The 20,059-nt window shown below is 36.1% G+C and overlaps 1 protein-coding gene across 1 annotated transcript; it reads right to left on the bottom strand.

The window, feature by feature from the left end:
- Nucleotides 1-17,695: 17,695 nt before the first annotated feature.
- Nucleotides 17,696-19,709, bottom strand: LOC131040378 (receptor-like protein kinase ANXUR2). Its single transcript, XM_057973284.2, has 2 exons — nt 19,453-19,709; nt 17,696-18,638 (listed from the first exon to the last, which is right to left on the bottom strand). The coding sequence occupies exons 1-2, from the start codon at nt 19,707-19,709 to the stop codon at nt 17,696-17,698; spliced, it is 1,200 nt and encodes a 399-aa protein (XP_057829267.2).
- Between the last annotated feature and the right edge of the window lie 350 nt (nt 19,710-20,059).

Here is a 20,059-nt window from a genome sequence, read left to right as displayed (position 1 = left end):
TAAACTAACTAGAGAAAAGAATTGTATCCATAATATTTATTAATAGTTAGATAGATCCATAATAGGCTAAGTAAGTTACCTTACCCCATTCAATTTCAACAATGTCCATTGTATTTAAGAATCACATAAAAATACTTAAATTATTGCACTATAAAACTATTAATCAAAAAAGAAAAGGAACATGAAAAAAAAAGTATTTGTATAGAAATGTATTTCTAAGGAAGTACTCCAATTTTGATGTGAATTATGTGATAATTTTGTTTTATCTATATTCTTATATTCTTATTGTAATTTTCTTTTATTTATTTTGCATAAAGAGAATTTTACATGAGTACTCCAAATTTTAATGAAAAACTTAATTCAATTTTATTTTCCTAAACTTATCAATTTTGCTTTCAAAATATTAGATGCATTATTGAATTAATTTTAACTACATACAAATACGCAAAAAAAAATCACATGTAAACATTTCTTTCTATATGTTTGTTGTTCTTTCTTATTTGAAAAAACATTCTTCCACGTAAGGTTATCATTCAAGCATTTATGTGATTTTGTTTTTCTTTCTATCTCCATCCTTCTCCATTTCTTCATGGCTATTTGTATCTTCACTTTTTCGCAACCTTCATCCTCATCACTTTGGAAGCTTTTATATATTTATTTGAATTACATTGAATTTGGCAAATTTTAGTTATTACATTAATTATAGACAATCTAGACATTTTTTTAATACAAATGTAATTCCACAAACTTACTAATAAGGAGGTTGGCTTATTTTCAATTCTCTTTAATCTTTGTGCTTCTCACAATTTGTCCTACGCATTATAAAATAAATCAAACAAATATAAAGATAATATGATATTAATCCTTGTTTCCTTATACATTCTTTTTAACCAAATTAAATGATATTTCATGTCTATTATTATAGTATTTTCTATCTTTATGTCCACGTCTTTTGTTCATTTTAATGTGATTCTAGAAAAAATTAGATCCAAGGATTGGTTATTATTGGCATTATATAAATTACAACATAAATTATTGAGCACATAGTTGGATCTTGAACATACTCTTCTCATTCATGGTTCAATACTTATATTCAATTCCACTTCCATCATCAATCTAATGAAAATAAGGAAAGGGACCCCACTAAAGGGTAGTTTGTTCCTTGCAAAATCACTTGCAGCTACAGGATAAATCATATATGGTGCAAGAAAATGTAGTCATTACCATGCCTAACTCAAATAGGAGCCATAACAACAAATCCTATCTTCACTAATCAAAATTAGATAATTTAATAGTGATAAAACCTCTTAGTTGAGCCTGGATAGGGTGAAGTGTTTAGATGGAAAGAACCCCATGAGTGGCCTTCAAGGGGATCAGATGAGGATCGTCAAGATCTTAGATTTGTCAAACAAAGCTTGTAGCTCACTAGAGGAGAGAGATATTCTTGCTTGGGGCCCTAATTTGAAAGGTAAATTCTCCATTGCTTAGGGTTATCAAGAATTGGATAGATAAATTCATGGGAAGGCTAGGATTTCTTGGTGGAAACATGTGTGAATTAAGTTTGCTTGGCCCAAATGCATTTTTTTCATTTGTTTGGTTGTCCAAAATCGATGTCTCACTTGGGATAATTTGAGAAAGAGAGGATTATAGGGTCCTTCTATACACTTTTTGTCCAATCATGATGAGGAGATCTCTTCTCATATTTTATTTTCATGCCTCTTCTCTAGAGAAATTTGGCATTGTTGGTGGGAGGATTGGAATAAGGCTTATCTCGATGCCTCCTCATTGGTTGAGTTTTGGGGTATATTGGGGAACTCTCCTACTAAAACTCATTTTCTCCATATTGCATGGAACATAGACCCTTCTTTTATTCTTTGGAAGATTTGGCTCGACAGGAATAGAATAATGTTTTAGGATAAAGTAATTCTAAGTGATCAATGATGGACGTGCATAATTAGTGGCCTACAGGAAACCTTATTAGCAAAATGTGATTTATCTGCCTAGGTGGATCCAAGTGATTTATATGCTAAGTCATCAATTGAGTAATCTCTACCTTTTCCACTTGTATCTATCCCCTAAGCATATCCTTTAGTACATAAATATCATCTCACTTAACCAATGTGTACTCTAGCCACCTCCATAAGTCATCCCACTCACTTAAGGCTTACGCTAATATCATATCCATCTACCCCTCCTCATTCTCACACTTTCCTTGAGGTGGTCCTTATACCTACCCTTGTGGTTTCACCTATGGTGATACTCCCTTTGTCACAACCCTCCTTTATCACTTTTTTTGATTTAAAATACAAAACTCTATTTATATTCTTGGATGAATTATGGAATGAATATTGTAAGGGAATAAATTAATAAACCACACACACATGGAAAATGCATATATATTTTAAAATTGTTATTTAATTTCCCTCACCCAAATTAAGGCACATGTTGTAGGAGGAATAAGAAGCTTCTAGAGGCTTCTCCACCTCCTTGCATGTAACTCCTCCCACTAAGCCTAATTAATTTGCATGGAGGCCAAATTGGGAGAAGAATCTCTTTTTTTAAATTAAAAAAATAGGTAGTGGGAAAAGGGTAATTTCTTTTATAAAATGGGAACAAGTTTCAAAGGAAAAGCTAGCTAATCTTGATAAGAAATTTCTACAAGTTGAATTCCCTTGGGTAGTCCACTTCATTGGCAGCAAGGATTTTGTTGGAGGATTTTCTCTTCAACTTGGAGGATCAAGGAAGACTCCACACCATCTTCAAGCATCCAGGTTCCTCCAACTTAGTTCATGCATCTCATTTTTATGGTAGATTAGATTTTAGTAGATTAATTATGAGTACGAAATTTATTTGTATTTTGTTAAAGAATTAGTTTAGATTTTGTAGAAAATGAGAGTCAAGATTTAAATAAGATTCATTGTTGAAATTTCTTGATATGAAATTAGTCCCTAAGATTTTGTAAATAATGAGATTTATTGTTAAATAAGATTCATTGTTTAAATTTTTGATAAGAATGTAGTTTCAGATTTTTAGAAAATAAAATTCATTGTTTTGATAAGAAAATTGTTTCAGATTTTTGTAGAATGAAATTCATTTTTTTTGAAATAAGATTCATTGTTTAAATTTTTAGTTTCCGATTTTAGAGAATAAAATTCATTGTTTTGATAAGATATCTGTCTCAGATTTTTTTTAGAATGAGATTCATTTTTTTGAAAATAAGATTCATTAGTTTTAGATTTATTATTCATTGTTTTGATAAGATATCTGTCTCAGATTTTTTTTAGAATGGGATTCATTTTTGAAAATAAGATTCATTAGTTTTAGATTTATTTTTCATTGTTTGATAAGAAAATTGTTTCAGATTTTGTAGAATGAAATTCTTCTTTTTAATTCTGATAAGAAATTAGTTTCAGAGTAAATGGAAATTAGATTCATTTTATTTTGATAAAAATTAGATCTCCCTGTGTGTATAAATAAATCTCCTCTCTCTGTGAACGAATTTTCCCTGTGCAAAGAAATGGATAACTCTCTCTGTGAATGAGATTTTTCCTGTGTAGAGAAATGAATTCCTTTCTCTGTGAATAAGTTTTCCCTGTGTAGGAAACAGAAGAAATGGAGAAAAGAATTAAACTCTCTTTATCTGTAAATGTATTTCCCTGTAGAAAAACAAAGAAATGAGAAAAAAATCCTCTGGTTTCTGCTTCATTTTACCTCTGAAATTTATTACCCTGCTTTGAGTAATCTTCAATAACTCATTAAAATTAAATTTATTACTCCTGTATGAGATATAAGAAAAAGATAATAATAATAATATAACATTTATGTACTCATATATATATATATATATATATATATATATATATATATATATATATATATATATATATATATATATATATAAATTAAAAAGAACAAAGGCAAGAAAAAAACCCCATCAAACGTAGGAAAATCTCCTTAAAACTCCGTAACGCACGGCTTTCCACGTACTCGGTCGCAGTCTGCATGGACGGTTTCAATAAACCGTCGCAGGGTACGGGGGGGGGCCCACGGCATCCCCTCATCCCTGCGGACCTGCGACTGCAGGGCCGCAGGGGTGATGGGACCCGTGGTCCCCACCCCGCAGCCCCTTTGTATTTACAACAAAAACTTTTTTTCAAAATTCGATTTTTTTTTGTAATTTAAAGTTGAAAGTTTTAAATTGTTTTTTTTGATAATAATAAACTAAGTTAATTACCATCTAGTTAATTTTTAAGGTTGATAATAATGACATTTAGTGATGATTTTGTTTTCCTTAGTGTACATTTAAGGATATTGACTTTCAATTAAAAATGGGATTAATGATTGTAATTAAACTATCCTTATAGACTTTAAAATCGTAGACTATATTCTTCAAAAAAAAAATTAAGAAATATTGGGACGCTTGATTTGGTCCTTAGAGATTAACTTACCTTATTGCAAATATTTAGATTTGACCGTCATTTTGGACTCCCTAAGTCATCTTACATCATGGATTAATTGCTTTCGTTCATAGCATGCGAATTATTATATCTTTCATGCAGTTACTATTATGCAAGTTTCATTTGTTATGCAAATTTCACTTCAGGTAGTTACTTCCATTGTTTACGCTTCATTTTTTTATTCGTAGTTAGAAAACTAAATAAAGGAAGTTGGAAAACCAAAACTAGCAGCGTTCGGTATATATGGTGCCTCTGGGTCACGCTTACGGGTAATGCCGTCGTGTTGAACTACTGCACTTAACGCCTAATAAAGCTGCATTAACGACGTCTGTGGCATCGTCCCTATAAATCGTCGGGGAGTAATAAGGGACATTTGGAAGATAAAAATCCAAGGGGCGGGTAATCCCTCTTGGATCGATAATTTAATAAGATAACTTTTAATTGAATTTCACACCCGTTGAGATAAACCATAGTAAACCCCTCTTAGGGATGGACTAGTTAAGAGCTCTCATGAAATTGACTTTATTTATTTATTTATTTATTCACCTCGAAGGGATATTGGTGATTTGCAATTGGGCGACGTTCATGTTAAGTACTAGGATCTAGTTTTTTTTTAGGCCACAAGCAATAGGCCATCTTGAGCCTTCGCTTAAGTGCTACCTTCGTGGGTAGCAACCGCAGAGAAACTGTCTGGGACACTGACCCTAGAAAGGGTTGCGTACCCACAAAAATCAGTTTACATCAAACCATAGATTAGAAGATAGAACTACATACTTTACGCCTTGATCCCACGCCGAAGTGGGTATGTAGGCAGTCTTGGGACGGAGTTGTCCCTCGTACTCAGGCGTTCGTGGGTGGGGTCTAGGCTTGGTTGAGTAAGAATCCTAATCGAAAGATAAGATAATCAAACTCAATTCAATGCATACTCGGAAGGAATCCCGTATGGATTCGCTTGACTTCCCGAGGCTTTAAGCCAAATTCCGAGGCGGAATTCAAGCTTGTCTTATTTTCTTATTACTCCTAAGGACGGCGACCTCGGTGCATTCTTGTTAGAAGAATGTAGTACTTAGTGAGTGGCTCAGGACCCGAATGGTCCCGATGAGTCTAAGTCTTTGGCCAGAGCATCTCCTATCCCGTTTGGATGGATGCCTACCCCGTATGGGTAGATGCCTATCCCGTATTGGATAGATGGAATTTACGTCTCGTATGGACAATTGCCTAACCCGTATGGTTAGAAGCTCATCCCGAATGGATGAATGCCCAATCCTATTGGATGGATGCCCAGAGTATGCAATTGAATAAAACATAATAAAGAAAAAAAAATATACTCAATTTTTGTTGGATGAATCATGGTGGGTTATTACATGTGGTATCAGAGCAAAGGTTCAAATCTAGGCCTTGTGCTCACTTCAATTTATTCAACTAAGGGAATGTTTTACAATAATAGAAATTAAATTTTATTCTTCAGAAAGAAACTAACTACATAATTTAACTTCCAGGTAAAACCTCGAATGGCAAGAGGAAGAGGAAGAGGAAGAGGAAGAGGAAGAGGAAGAGGAAGGGGTAATGGAAGACGTACTAGGAGTCAAAGGGAGGAAAACCATGAGGAAAGCCATGAGGAAAACCATGAAGGAAACCACGAGGAAGATCATGAAGAGGATCGACACAACCTAGGTAATAACGGAGATGGGGTCCAAGCTATAATCGACCTTCTAACCGAACAAAGAGATAAAATCAACTTCCTGGAACAATCACTGCAGGACCTTAGGGAAAGGCAGAATGACTATGAGAATAGAAGTGGTACCGAGAATGGAAACCCTGGTAGCAATCAAGGAAATGTGATGGGTAATGGAAAGGAAAATAACATATTAGAACTCTCCAAGGATTTGAAGAAAATCACCCCTCCTAAGTTCGATGGGAGGCAGATTGGTGAAGGGGCTGAGAATTGGCTAAATGAAATGGAGAAATATTTTGAGCTAAGAGATTTCAGCGAAACAACTAAGGCTTTATGGGGCTCCTATCAACTCACAGGGGAGGCGGCTAGTTGGTGGACCAACACCAAGGAACAAAATGGGTATAACAGGGATACAATCACATGGGATCAATTTGTTCACCATTTTCGAGATAGGTGGCTTCCTCAATTGTTCTTTGATGAGAAAGTGACAGAATTCCATAACCTACGTCAAGGGTCCCTATCCGTTCAACAATATTGGGATAAATTCGCCAAGTTGCTTAAGTATGTGCCTATGTACCAAAGGGATGAAGAAGGCCAAGCAAGGAAGTTCATTTTGGGGCTGAATACCAACATAGGGGCAGAGGTTGACATGCATGGACCCAGAAATATGAATGAAGTACTTGAAAAGTCCCTAAGGCAAGAGAGGAAGATTCAGACACTAGCAGGACGAAACTATAATGGGAATCACTCATTCAAAAGGAAGCAAGAATTCAATGGAAACACTAATTTCAACAAGGGTCAAAGGAATAACTCTTCCGAAAGGAGACCACCGCCTAATCAATATCAGAGGAATGGAAATGATAATAACAGGGGCAACAATAATAGGGGCAATGATAACAGGGGCAATAATAACAGGGGCAATGATAACAGAGGCAACTATAACAGGAATGACCAGCAGAACAGGATAACTTATCCACCCAGGGGAAATGAAACAAGGAATGATCCCCCTAGAAATCAAGGTAGGAGAGGTCCTCCAGGCGGATGCTTTATGTGCGGGGAAAATCATTTTGCTAGAGACTGCCCCAGGATGCAAGGACAAATTAGAGCCAATCAACCCCAACAAGGGCCCCAACAGAGGATTCATGCAGCAGTTAGGAACCAAAGGAGAAGATACCAGAATGTTCCCGTGGAAACTACAGGTACACTATTTGAACAACCAATATCAATTCTAATTGACACGGGATCATCTGAATGTTTCATCTCACCTGAATTAGTGAACAAATATGCATTTAAAGTTAATCAAATGGAGTCATCATGGACGGTTCAATATGGGGATAAGGCAACTAGAGAAGTAACTAAGTGCTTACCAAGGGCAAAGGTACAATTCCCTGAGTTCGAAACAAGGGTAGATCTCTATGTGGCACCCTTAGGATTATATGATGTAATTATGGGAATGAGTTGGTTAGCAGACCATCAAGCTAATGTAGATTGTTATAGCAAAATTGTTGAATGTTTGGATGATGGGGGGAAAAGGGTCAAAATCCAAGGAAAGTTTAAACCCATTAATGTAGAAACTATCTCAGCAATGCAATTAAAGAAGGAAAGGAGAAGAGGAGGACAAATCTTTATGGTCGAATTTGATGAAGGGAAGGAGGAGAATACACCGACATTTGAAAATACCCCTTTCTTAAGAGAGTTTAGGGATGTTTTTCCAGAAGAACTACCCGGTTTACCCCCTAAGAGAAAGTTTGACTTTTCTATCGAAGTACTCCCAGGAGCTGAACCAGTATCAAAGGCACCTTACCGGATGAACACAACCGAATTACAAGAGCTCAAAATGCAATTAGAGGAACTCTTAGCTAAGGGATTAATAAGGCCAAGTGTATCACCATGGGGAGCACCAGTTTTATTTGTTAAGAAGAAGGATGGAACCTTAAGGCTATGCATCGACTATAGGATGTTGAACAAAGTTACCATAAAGAATAGGTATCCCTTACCTCGCATAGAGGACCTTTTTGACCAAATGAAAGGAGCGGCAGTTTTCTCCAAGATAGATCTTCGGTCAGGGTACCATCAACTCAGAATTAAGGAAGAAGACATTCCAAAGACAGCTTTCAGGACGAGATATGGACACTATGAATTCACAGTAGTTCCTTTTGGAGTAACTAATGCCCCAGCTGCATTCATGAACCTGATGAATAGCGTATTCCATGACTACTTGGATAAGTTTGTTTTGGTATTCTTGGATGACATTTTGATTTATTCTAGAAATGAAGAGGAACATTTAGCGCACCTACAAATTGTTTTGCAAAGATTGAGAGAACATAAGTTATATGGAAAATTGTCCAAATGCGCCTTCTTTGAGGAAAAGATTCACTATCTTGGGCATATAATATCGAAGGAAGGAATAGCAGTCGACCCAGATAAAATAAAGGCGATAGTAGAATGGCCAATCCCTAAGAATGTTTCAGAGGTAAGAAGCTTTATGGGGCTAGCAGGTTACTATAGGAGGTTTGTGGAAGGATTCTCTAAGATAGCAAATCCCATCACCTCGTTGCAACGGAAGGGCAAAAGGTTTGTATGGACCGAGCAAAGTGATAAGGCATTTCAAATCTTGAAGGGAAAACTAACTTCAGCACCCATTCTAAAGGTACCAGACCCAAATGGACACTTCACAGTTGTAACAGATGCTTCTATTGAAGGGTTAGGAGGGGTACTTGTCCAAGATGAAGGGGTAGTGGCTTATGAATCTAGGAAGCTAAAGACTCATGAAGTCAATTATGCACCCCACGACTTAGAGTTGGCAGCAATTGTGCATGCCCTGCAAAAGTGGAGACATTTCTTACTAGGGAAGCCCTTTGAGCTTAAGTCGGACAACCAAGGGCTAAAATACATCTTTACCCAACCTCACTTAAATGCCAGACAAAGAAGGTGGCTAGAGTTCTTAAGCGAATATGACTTTGAGATCGAATATATTAAGGGGAAAGAAAATAGGGTGGCAGATGCCTTAAGTAGGAGAAGACACTTGATGACTATAGCAACCTTCAAAACCTCTTTCAAAAAGCAAGTAATGGATGAACAAGGACATGACCCATGGTATGAGCAAGTCGAATTAACTATAAGACACAACCCGACCGACCCTAAGGTTGAAGGGTACACATTTGATGAAGATGGGCTACTCAGATACAATAACAGAATCTATGTTCCTAATTCAGGGAATTTAAGGGAAGTAGTTTTATCGGAGGCTCACAATGCCCCTTATTCAGGCCACCCAGGAGTTAACAAACTTTATGCAGATCTAAAGAAGTTATACTTTTGGCAAGGGTTGAAGAACGATATTGTCAAGTATGTAGCCAAATGTTTGGAGTGTCAAAGAGTCAAGGCAGAACATAGGCACCCAGCTGGATTGTTACAATCGCACGATGTACCCCAACATAAGTGGCAAGTTATTAGTATGGATTTTGTACAAGGGCTACCCATGTCACCTTCTAGGCATGATGCAATAATGGTGGTAATTGACAAGCTCACTAAGGTGGCACACTTTATACCAGGAAATCTGACAGATGATGCACCCACCTTGGCTAGACGTTTCATTAAGGAGATAGTTAGGTTGCACGGAGTACCAGAGAAAATCATATCAGACAGAGATGCAAGATTCACTTCCAGGTTTTGGACCACACTTCAATCAGCCCTAGGGACTCAACTAAATTTTAGCACCGCATACCACCCGGAAACCGACGGTCAGACAGAAAGGACAAATCAGATTATGGAAGACCTACTTCGTATGTACTGCATGGACCAACAGAGAAAATGGGAAGAGTACCTACCTTTGGTAGAGTTTGCCTACAATAATACATATCAAACATCTTTGGGAATGGCACCTTTTGAAGCTTTGTATGGTAGACCATGTCGAACACCTTTGAGTTGGGATAGTCTTGAAGATAGAGTGATTATTGGGCCAGATATGTTGAGAGAAATGGAAAGGAAAACTAAGGAAATTAGGCAAAGGTTGAAGGAAGCCTCAGATAGGCAGAAGAGTTATGCAGATAAAAACAGAACACCAAGGGAGTTTGAAGTAGGAGAGAAAGTCTTCCTAAGGGTTAGGCCACACAAGAGTTCCATAAGATTTGGGAAAAAGACTAAGCTTGCACCTCGTTATGTCGGACCCTTTGAAATATTGGGAAGAATTAATCCAGTTGCTTATCGGTTAGCCTTGCCTCCCCAATTGAGCCGAATCCATGATGTCATCCATGTATCTCTTCTTAAGAAATATGTACCTGATGAGAAACACATTTTGAATTGGGATGCCTTGCAGGTCCAAGAAATGGGGGGAATAATGATAGAGCCATTCAGAATCTTGGAGAGGCGCCAGTGCCAGTTGCGCAACAGAGAGGTTGATCAGTGCAAAGTGCAATGGGACCAGTACGACGAGAAGAATGCCACCTGGGAGGATACTAAGGAGATGCAGCAGCTATTTCCCTTTTTGTTTTGAACATGAACTATAAACTCTTTTGAATACATTTAATAAGTGCATCGGGACGATGCACCGATTAAGGGGGGGAGGATGTCACAACCCTCCTTTATCACTTTTTTTGATTTAAAATACAAAACTCTATTTATATTCTTGGATGAATTATGGAATGAATATTGTAAGGGAATAAATTAATAAACCACACACACATGGAAAATGCATATATATTTTAAAATTGTTATTTAATTTCCCTCACCCAAATTAAGGCACATGTTGTAGGAGGAATAAGAAGCTTCTAGAGGCTTCTCCACCTCCTTGCATGTAACTCCTCCCACTAAGCCTAATTAATTTGCATGGAGGCCAAATTGGGAGAAGAATCTCTTTTTTTAAATTAAAAAAATAGGTAGTGGGAAAAGGGTAATTTCTTTTATAAAATGGGAACAAGTTTCAAAGGAAAAGCTAGCTAATCTTGATAAGAAATTTCTACAAGTTGAATTCCCTTGGGTAGTCCACTTCATTGGCAGCAAGGATTTTGTTGGAGGATTTTCTCTTCAACTTGGAGGATCAAGGAAGACTCCACACCATCTTCAAGCATCCAGGTTCCTCCAACTTAGTTCATGCATCTCATTTTTATGGTAGATTAGATTTTAGTAGATTAATTATGAGTACGAAATTTATTTGTATTTTGTTAAAGAATTAGTTTAGATTTTGTAGAAAATGAGAGTCAAGATTTAAATAAGATTCATTGTTGAAATTTCTTGATATGAAATTAGTCCCTAAGATTTTGTAAATAATGAGATTTATTGTTAAATAAGATTCATTGTTTAAATTTTTGATAAGAATGTAGTTTCAGATTTTTAGAAAATAAAATTCATTGTTTTGATAAGAAAATTGTTTCAGATTTTTGTAGAATGAAATTCATTTTTTTTGAAATAAGATTCATTGTTTAAATTTTTAGTTTCCGATTTTAGAGAATAAAATTCATTGTTTTGATAAGATATCTGTCTCAGATTTTTTTTAGAATGAGATTCATTTTTTTGAAAATAAGATTCATTAGTTTTAGATTTATTATTCATTGTTTTGATAAGATATCTGTCTCAGATTTTTTTTAGAATGGGATTCATTTTTGAAAATAAGATTCATTAGTTTTAGATTTATTTTTCATTGTTTGATAAGAAAATTGTTTCAGATTTTGTAGAATGAAATTCTTCTTTTTAATTCTGATAAGAAATTAGTTTCAGAGTAAATGGAAATTAGATTCATTTTATTTTGATAAAAATTAGATCTCCCTGTGTGTATAAATAAATCTCCTCTCTCTGTGAACGAATTTTCCCTATGCAAAGAAATGGATAACTCTCTCTGTGAATGAGATTTTTCCTGTGTAGAGAAATGAATTCCTTTCTCTGTGAATAAGTTTTCCCTGTGTAGGAAACAGAAGAAATGGAGAAAAGAATTAAACTCTCTTTATCTGTAAATGTATTTCCCTGTAGAAAAACAAAGAAATGAGAAAAAAATCCTCTGGTTTCTGCTTCATTTTACCTCTGAAATTTATTACCCTGCTTTGAGTAATCTTCAATAACTCATTAAAATTAAATTTATTACTCCTGTATGAGATATAAGAAAAAGATAATAATAATAATATAACATTTATGTACTCATATATATATATATATATATATATATATATATATATATATATATATATATATAAATTAAAAAGAACAAAGGCAAGAAAAAAACCCCATCAAACGTAGGAAAATCTCCTTAAAACTCCGTAACGCACGGCTTTCCACGTACTCGGTCGCAGTCTGCATGGACGGTTTCAATAAACCGTCGCAGGGTACGGGGGGGGGGCCCACGGCATCCCCTCATCCCTGCGGACCTGCGACTGCAGGGCCGCAGGGGTGATGGGACCCGTGGTCCCCACCCCGCAGCCCCTTTGTATTTACAACAAAAACTTTTTTTCAAAATTCGATTTTTTTTTTGTAATTTAAAGTTGAAAGTTTTAAATTGTTTTTTTTGATAATAATAAACTAAGTTAATTACCATCTAGTTAATTTTTAAGGTTGATAATAATGACATTTAGTGATGATTTTGTTTTCCTTAGTGTACATTTAAGGATATTGACTTTCAATTAAAAATGGGATTAATGATTGTAATTAAACTATCCTTATAGACTTTAAAATCGTAGACTATATTCTTCAAAAAAAAAATTAAGAAATATTGGGACGCTTGATTTGGTCCTTAGAGATTAACTTACCTTATTGCAAATATTTAGATTTGACCGTCATTTTGGACTCCCTAAGTCATCTTACATCATGGATTAATTGCTTTCGTTCATAGCATGCGAATTATTATATCTTTCATGCAGTTACTATTATGCAAGTTTCATTTGTTATGCAAATTTCACTTCAGGTAGTTACTTCCATTGTTTACGCTTCATTTTGTTATTCGTAGTTAGAAAACTAAATAAAGGAAGTTGGAAAACCAAAACTAGCAGCGTTCGGTATATATGGTGCCTCTGGGTCACGCTTACGGGTAATGCCGTCGTGTTGAACTACTGCACTTAACGCCTAATAAAGCTGCATTAACGACGTCTGTGGCATCGTCCCTATAAATCGTCGGGGAGTAATAAGGGACATTTGGAAGATAAAAATCCAAGGGGCGGGTAATCCCTCTTGGATCGATAATTTAATAAGATAACTTTTAATTGAATTTCACACCCGTTGAGATAAACCATAGTAAACCCCTCTTAGGGATGGACTAGTTAAGAGCTCTCATGAAATTGACTTTATTTATTTATTTATTTATTCACCTCGAAGGGATATTGGTGATTTGCAATTGGGCGACGTTCATGTTAAGTACTAGGATCTAGTTTTTTTTTAGGCCACAAGCAATAGGCCATCTTGAGCCTTCGCTTAAGTGCTACCTTCGTGGGTAGCAACCGCAGAGAAACTGTCTGGGACACTGACCCTAGAAAGGGTTGCGTACCCACAAAAATCAGTTTACATCAAACCATAGATTAGAAGATAGAACTACATACTTTACGCCTTGATCCCACGCCGAAGTGGGTATGTAGGCAGTCTTGGGACGGAGTTGTCCCTCGTACTCAGGCGTTCGTGGGTGGGGTCTAGGCTTGGTTGAGTAAGAATCCTAATCGAAAGATAAGATAATCAAACTCAATTCAATGCATACTCGGAAGGAATCCCGTATGGATTCGCTTGACTTCCCGAGGCTTTAAGCCAAATTCCGAGGCGGAATTCAAGCTTGTCTTATTTTCTTATTACTCCTAAGGACGGCGACCTCAGTGCATTCTTGTTAGAAGAATGTAGTACTTAGTGAGTGGCTCAGGACCCGAATGGTCCCGATGAGTCTAAGTCTCTGGCCAGAGCATCTCCTATCCCGTTTGGATGGATGCCTACCCCGTATGGGTAGATGCCTATCCCGTATTGGATAGATGGAATTTACGTCTCGTATGGACAATTGCCTAACCCGTATGGTTAGAAGCTCATCCCGAATGGATGAATGCCCAATCCTATTGGATGGATGCCCAGAGTATGCAATTGAATAAAACATAATAAAGAAAAAAAAATATACTCAATTTTTGTTGGATGAATCATGGTGGGTTATTACACCCTTCTCTCCACCTATATCCTAACTTGATGAGGTCAAGCTAGATGTTAATTGTATCCTCCCCTTGCTACTTTTACTCCCCTCCTCTCCACCCCTAGCCTCATCTCCCTCCTTCAATACCTACATCTCCACATGCTCCAACCACTACTCCTCTTCTCTATCCACTCATATATTACTAGCTTTGTCTCACAAAATTCATTGTATAACTTCCCTTACTACTCCTCCCACTCCTCTCCCTTTCCTCGTCACCTCCTTATTGTAGCCTTGACCCTCTCTTGTATACTCCCCCACTCCACCCACCACCTCCTATATGTCATCGTAAACCATACATCAATCACATAATCATGATCTTCCCACTTAACTCCCTTCATATCCTCTCAAATAACATATTGATAGTACTTGTAATATTCCTTTAATATCCTCCAAACATCCTCTAGAGTTACTATCATCTCCCCAATCAAGAGATGGAAAGTACTAGCCTCCAAATGCTATTGTTCTACATGTAATATTCCTTTAATATCCTCCAAACATCCTCTAGAGTTACTATCATCTCCCCAATCAAGAGATGGAAAGTATTAGCCTCCAAATGCTACTACTCTATTGATCCAATTAGCATCACCTTGTGTGCATCAATCACTAGCATATGTGCAACATACTCTAATCTAGTCCCTTGCAAAATATCTCTCATTATGTCAATCAATTCTTCCATCAAGATCAATACTCCTATTCATTTCTCTAAAGTATCCAAGGGCTCCAACTACTCTTGCATACCATTTGTAATACTTTTTAGTATTAATAAAACCCTAAGTCTTTCCTCTACATGCATTTTCCCCTTTCCCTGTCCTATTTCACTCTCCATGCATTACATGATTATCATAATCTATTATACAACCTCCTAAGTCTTCACACAACCTCGTCTTTTTAAGATTGCACTCCAATTTCTATTGGACCATTCCAATTTTAGTAGGGTCACCCCAATTTTAGTAGTGTCACTCTAATTTCATTAGGGAAGCCCCAAATGCCTTCAAGATTCCCCATTTTTTGTAGGCTACCTATATGTAGCAAGTCTACCCCAATTTCAATCAAAACCACCCCAACCCCTAACAAGGTCACCCAAATGTGTTTCTAGTGCTTGGGTGACTCTATTTCCACTTAATTTCCACCTCATTAATGACAACCAAAATCATTAATTCCTAGTTTCAAGGATACATACCATTGGGCCTGCTTCCTCTATATGCCTATACCTCCTATTCACTCTACTTAACACTCCACAACTAGAATATCTACAATCTCCTCTCAATTTCTCCTTTGCCTTCCTCTCAAATTCATTATTACATAAGGTGAAAAAAATAGTTTTTATGCCTCAAGGCCTAGCTATTCATCCCCAATTGCTATTTTTGCTACCTTCTCTTCATCTTAACCCAATTTCCTGACTTATCTTATTGAAATATCATTTGTCTTATCTCCCTGAATTGATAATTGCCCATTCTTCTTGCAAGATGTTGTTAGGGCTCGTTCGCCCATCTACCTTCTCAATGGGACATCACTATCCTACTATTATTTATTTCATCCCTTATCTACCAAGCTATCTATTTCACTTGATTTTTCTTCTTGTGACCTATATTTTATTTTTCTTTGAAATAACATTATTTAACCACCATTTCAAAAAGGAGAAAAATGTAAACACCTAAAATCAATTATTGACATTTGATCAATTTATCTCAATTCTCTACATTTTTTACTATCTTGTTCTTCATCTAAAGATCACTTTTCCATTTCCCCTAAAGTCTAACCCATAAGTAGATAATTATTTTTTAATTATTTAAATAGCCTAATTTCTCCCTTTTCTTCCAAAAATTAAATATATTTTTTTAATTTGTCTTTTTTGACACTTCCCAAAACCTACCCTTAATCCCTCATTATCTCCTAATCTACACCTAATCATTTGCACATGATATAATCAATAATTAAGAATGGATTGGACCAACCCAAACTCCTACAAAATCCACTTGTCATGCCAATTACTCATAAGTGATACTCGAAAGCTTAGGTTAGGCTTACATTCCTTAATTTTAATTCACCCATGGTACTTTTGGGTATGGGGCAATCCACCTCTCTTTCATAAAAGGCAATTTAAATTGTCCATGTACACTTAAGGTATTGGTTATGACAAAAGCAACTTTTTGGATATCCTTCTATAGTACTTGGAGGTAACTTATCCAATCCTACCCCTTGATGTTTCTATAATCATGGAGCCATCATCCTCCACCAATCAATTTTTTTTTTTTTGGTCATTTTTCATCCTCTCTATGCTTGAGAGATCTCAAGCATTCCAAGCCCTTGATCTTTTAAATTGGTCTCCACCTTCTATTCAATCCTTTTAATTTCTATAAATTGGATCCAATCCAAGTCATTTAACAACACTCTTGAATACTATTTTATGCTATTGATTTGTGAGCACACATCATATCTTGAGTGCAATTGAAGGATTTAGCATAGTATATATAGATATCTAATTTGTCTAATCTTGAGTGTTGTTTGTTTTTTGGGTATAGTAGCTTGATATTACTTTGGCTTACTCTAGGAGGCTGAAAATAGCATGTACGCAATATCACTAGTTGCATTGCTAACAAACATTGCAATTTACTTATCATATTGTGAACTTAGCCAACTCAAATAAAAGTTTGATTTTATTTTCCAAGACATCCATTCTTTTATCTAGTTCTGATATGGGATTATTCAACAAGGGATGTACATTTAAAGCTAATAACACCCCTTATCTATCTTTGACCAAAAAAACCTCACAAACCTATAGATTAAATCGAAGGTAAATTTAACTTCAATTAGATTTCATTCAAATGCTTTATTAAAACAATTTTAAAAAATCAATCAACTCCAATTTAAAGATGAATTTAACTCCAAATTATATTTCATTCAAATATCCCATTAAAATATAATACATGATATTATTCTTCTTATCATCTTCCCCTATCATTGCCTAGACTAATACTTGTAGTAATGTACTGACACGAAAAAGAACTAACAGCCTGAGCCATCCAAAAACCCTACAACAACCCCATCTTTTATCTACCTCCTCAAAATCCCACTTCAAACTTGCAGCCCTTAGAGAGACTATTGTTGCCTCACAATCTTTATTATACGACTGGTTTCTAACAAACAAAATATATCATTTGTTAAGAATATCAGTATATATTAGATGCTTTATAGAATTTTAAAAATGATCAATTCTTCTTTGTACCAAAATTTGAGATATCTTAATTTCAAAGTTTATAATAGTATTTAAGAAAGAAATTTCTAAATTAAATTGAATAATAATTTTAACATTAAGATTTAAAATCACATTCTAATGATCCATCATCAAAATTGTATAATATTAAATGTTATTAAATCCCAAAATCATGATTATGAAAACCAGAAAAACTTCACATACTTGGCATATCAATTCAAACTTCCACCAGAACTCACACCATGAACTGTTTCCCCTTGAGCTGTTGCAATTTCATGCAATTGCAAGGCAAACTCCAAGTACCACACCACATCTGCCATTGAAGGCCTGTCATCACCTTTTTCTGCCAAACACTTTTTTCCTACATCTGCAAATATCTGAAGGGAATCTGAGGTTATGTCACCTATTAAATTGGGGTCTATCATGTCCTCCAGAGTACCATCCCTAAGGTACTCCAGAGCATAATCAGATAGATTTATCTTCTCCCCTGACTGGGTAGACATAACAACAGGTTTAGCACACAAAACCTCAAACAACACCACCCCAAAGGAGTAGACATCAGATTTCTTTGTAAGAGCCAGGCTGTAGAAATACTGAGGATCCAAATATCCAAAGCTCCCTTTCACCAGAGTTGTTACATGACTCTGATCAAATGCGCCCATTATTTTGGCAAGCCCAAAATCAGAAACCTTGGCACCCAAGTTTTCATCCAGAAGAATATTGGTACTCTTCACATCTCTGTGTATGACTGTCTCGAATGCCCCTGAGTGAAGATAGTCAAGTCCATTTGCAGCACCAATGCAAATCTTCATCCTTTGCTTCCATGACAAAATAAGGCTTCCATGGTCCTTGCCATGGATATGCTTCTGCAATGTTCCATTGGGAACATATTCATAAACAAGACACATTTCTGAGTTCTGATCACAGTAGCCTATCAGGTGAACCAAGTTCTTGTGCCTAAGCCTGCACAACAGTTCTATCTCGTTCCTGAACTCGTGAGAACCTTGGATGGATTGTGGATTTGCTCTCTTGACTGCAACTCTGTTGCCACCATTGATTTCTCCTCTGTAAACTTTTCCAAACCCTCCAACCCCAATAATAAGTGAGTCATCAAAGTTGTTGGTTGCATCTTGAATCTCTGAGAAGCTGAAGAGCCTGCAACATACAAATCAGACAAAAGATAGCTATGAATCAGTGAGACACATCACTGTTTGCTTCATGATGCAAACGTAAGGTTTTGTGCTGGTTTAAGCTCCATCAGGATAATAAATGTCAATGAAAGGATTAAGGATTGGTTTCAAGTTGAATAAACTTTGATGGTTAGTACGCCTTCTGTTGGAGGGATCCCTTAGTTGAGACACTTGGTTGTTCAAGGATAATTTCAAACAGTGACAAGTAAAAAAACGCTTGTGGAAATTTAGACGTGTCCGGCAATGTTTAAAGAAGACCCTGCTAACACAGTAGGGGATATGCAGACTTTCAGGGGAGAACTGACATCGATTATGAGAATCGATATTGTTTGTAAATACCAATCTCAAAATTATCATCAAAATTAAGTCAAGGGTTTCTTTTCATGGCATGTTGGTTAAGTGGTCATGTTGTTGTTGTTGTGATAGCCATTGTTCAAACTTTTTGTTGGATTATTGTGATCGCAGATTTGTGCCTTTGCTGATCTGATATGTTCAAAGATTTGAATTTGTAGCTTTATTAATTGAAAATTGATACTGAAAGACATGATGTGCCAATATCACCAGTTACATTAAAAAGTTTACCCAACGCTTTAAAAAAAATATTTGAAATCAATTCCTCTATATCCAGATGAACCTAGGGTAACTCTCCTGCATAATATTCCATGTAACCCTGTTCAAACCCTGTTGCAAGATTAATGCAATATATCTATTCCATGAATTAATATAGCATGCATCTCTCTAGGGATAGAAATTAAACATAGACAACAAGGCTAGAATACCTGCAAAATGTGCTAGCTGAAGAGGTTGATCCATAGCTGTAGGATCCTGTGAATGCGCTGGATTCAGTGTTCTTGGCTGTAGTACTAGTAGTAGTAGTCCTTCCTCCATGACAGGCAGTAGCAGTAAAGGGCTTGTCATGCCTGTCATGGGAGCCCTTGCAATTCTTATATTTCCTTTTCAGAGCATAGCATAAAATTATCAAACATGGCAAAGTAACTGCACCAGCAGCAATGATCCCTGACACAATTCTTATCATATAGCCGTTATGCTTGCTACTGTTAGTGCTACTGCTGTATTCCCATTTGCTAAGTTTTCTTCAACTTCCTCAGTTACCACAGGATTTAGCACTGCAAGATTTCTGGAGCTGCTTAAGGATTTCCAGTCCATCCAGAATAATATAACTGTTATGCTGTTGGAAAGCAGTGGCACCCACAGGTCTGTAATAGCAGATTCATCTGCAGGGATCTGCAGGGATATATATGGCATAATGTCTGTAAATAGGGTGTTTTGGCCCTGAAGCTACTTTAATGTCATCAAAGGCTTTCTCAACGGTTATACTGCAAATATAAATGTCAATATAGAAAATTTAGAATAAATAAGATTTTT

Source organism: Cryptomeria japonica, chromosome 7 (assembly GCF_030272615.1).
Source record: "Cryptomeria japonica chromosome 7, Sugi_1.0, whole genome shotgun sequence".
Classification (NCBI taxonomy): domain Eukaryota; kingdom Viridiplantae; phylum Streptophyta; class Pinopsida; order Cupressales; family Cupressaceae; genus Cryptomeria; species Cryptomeria japonica.
This window is presented reverse-complemented; position numbering and strand designations above follow the sequence as displayed.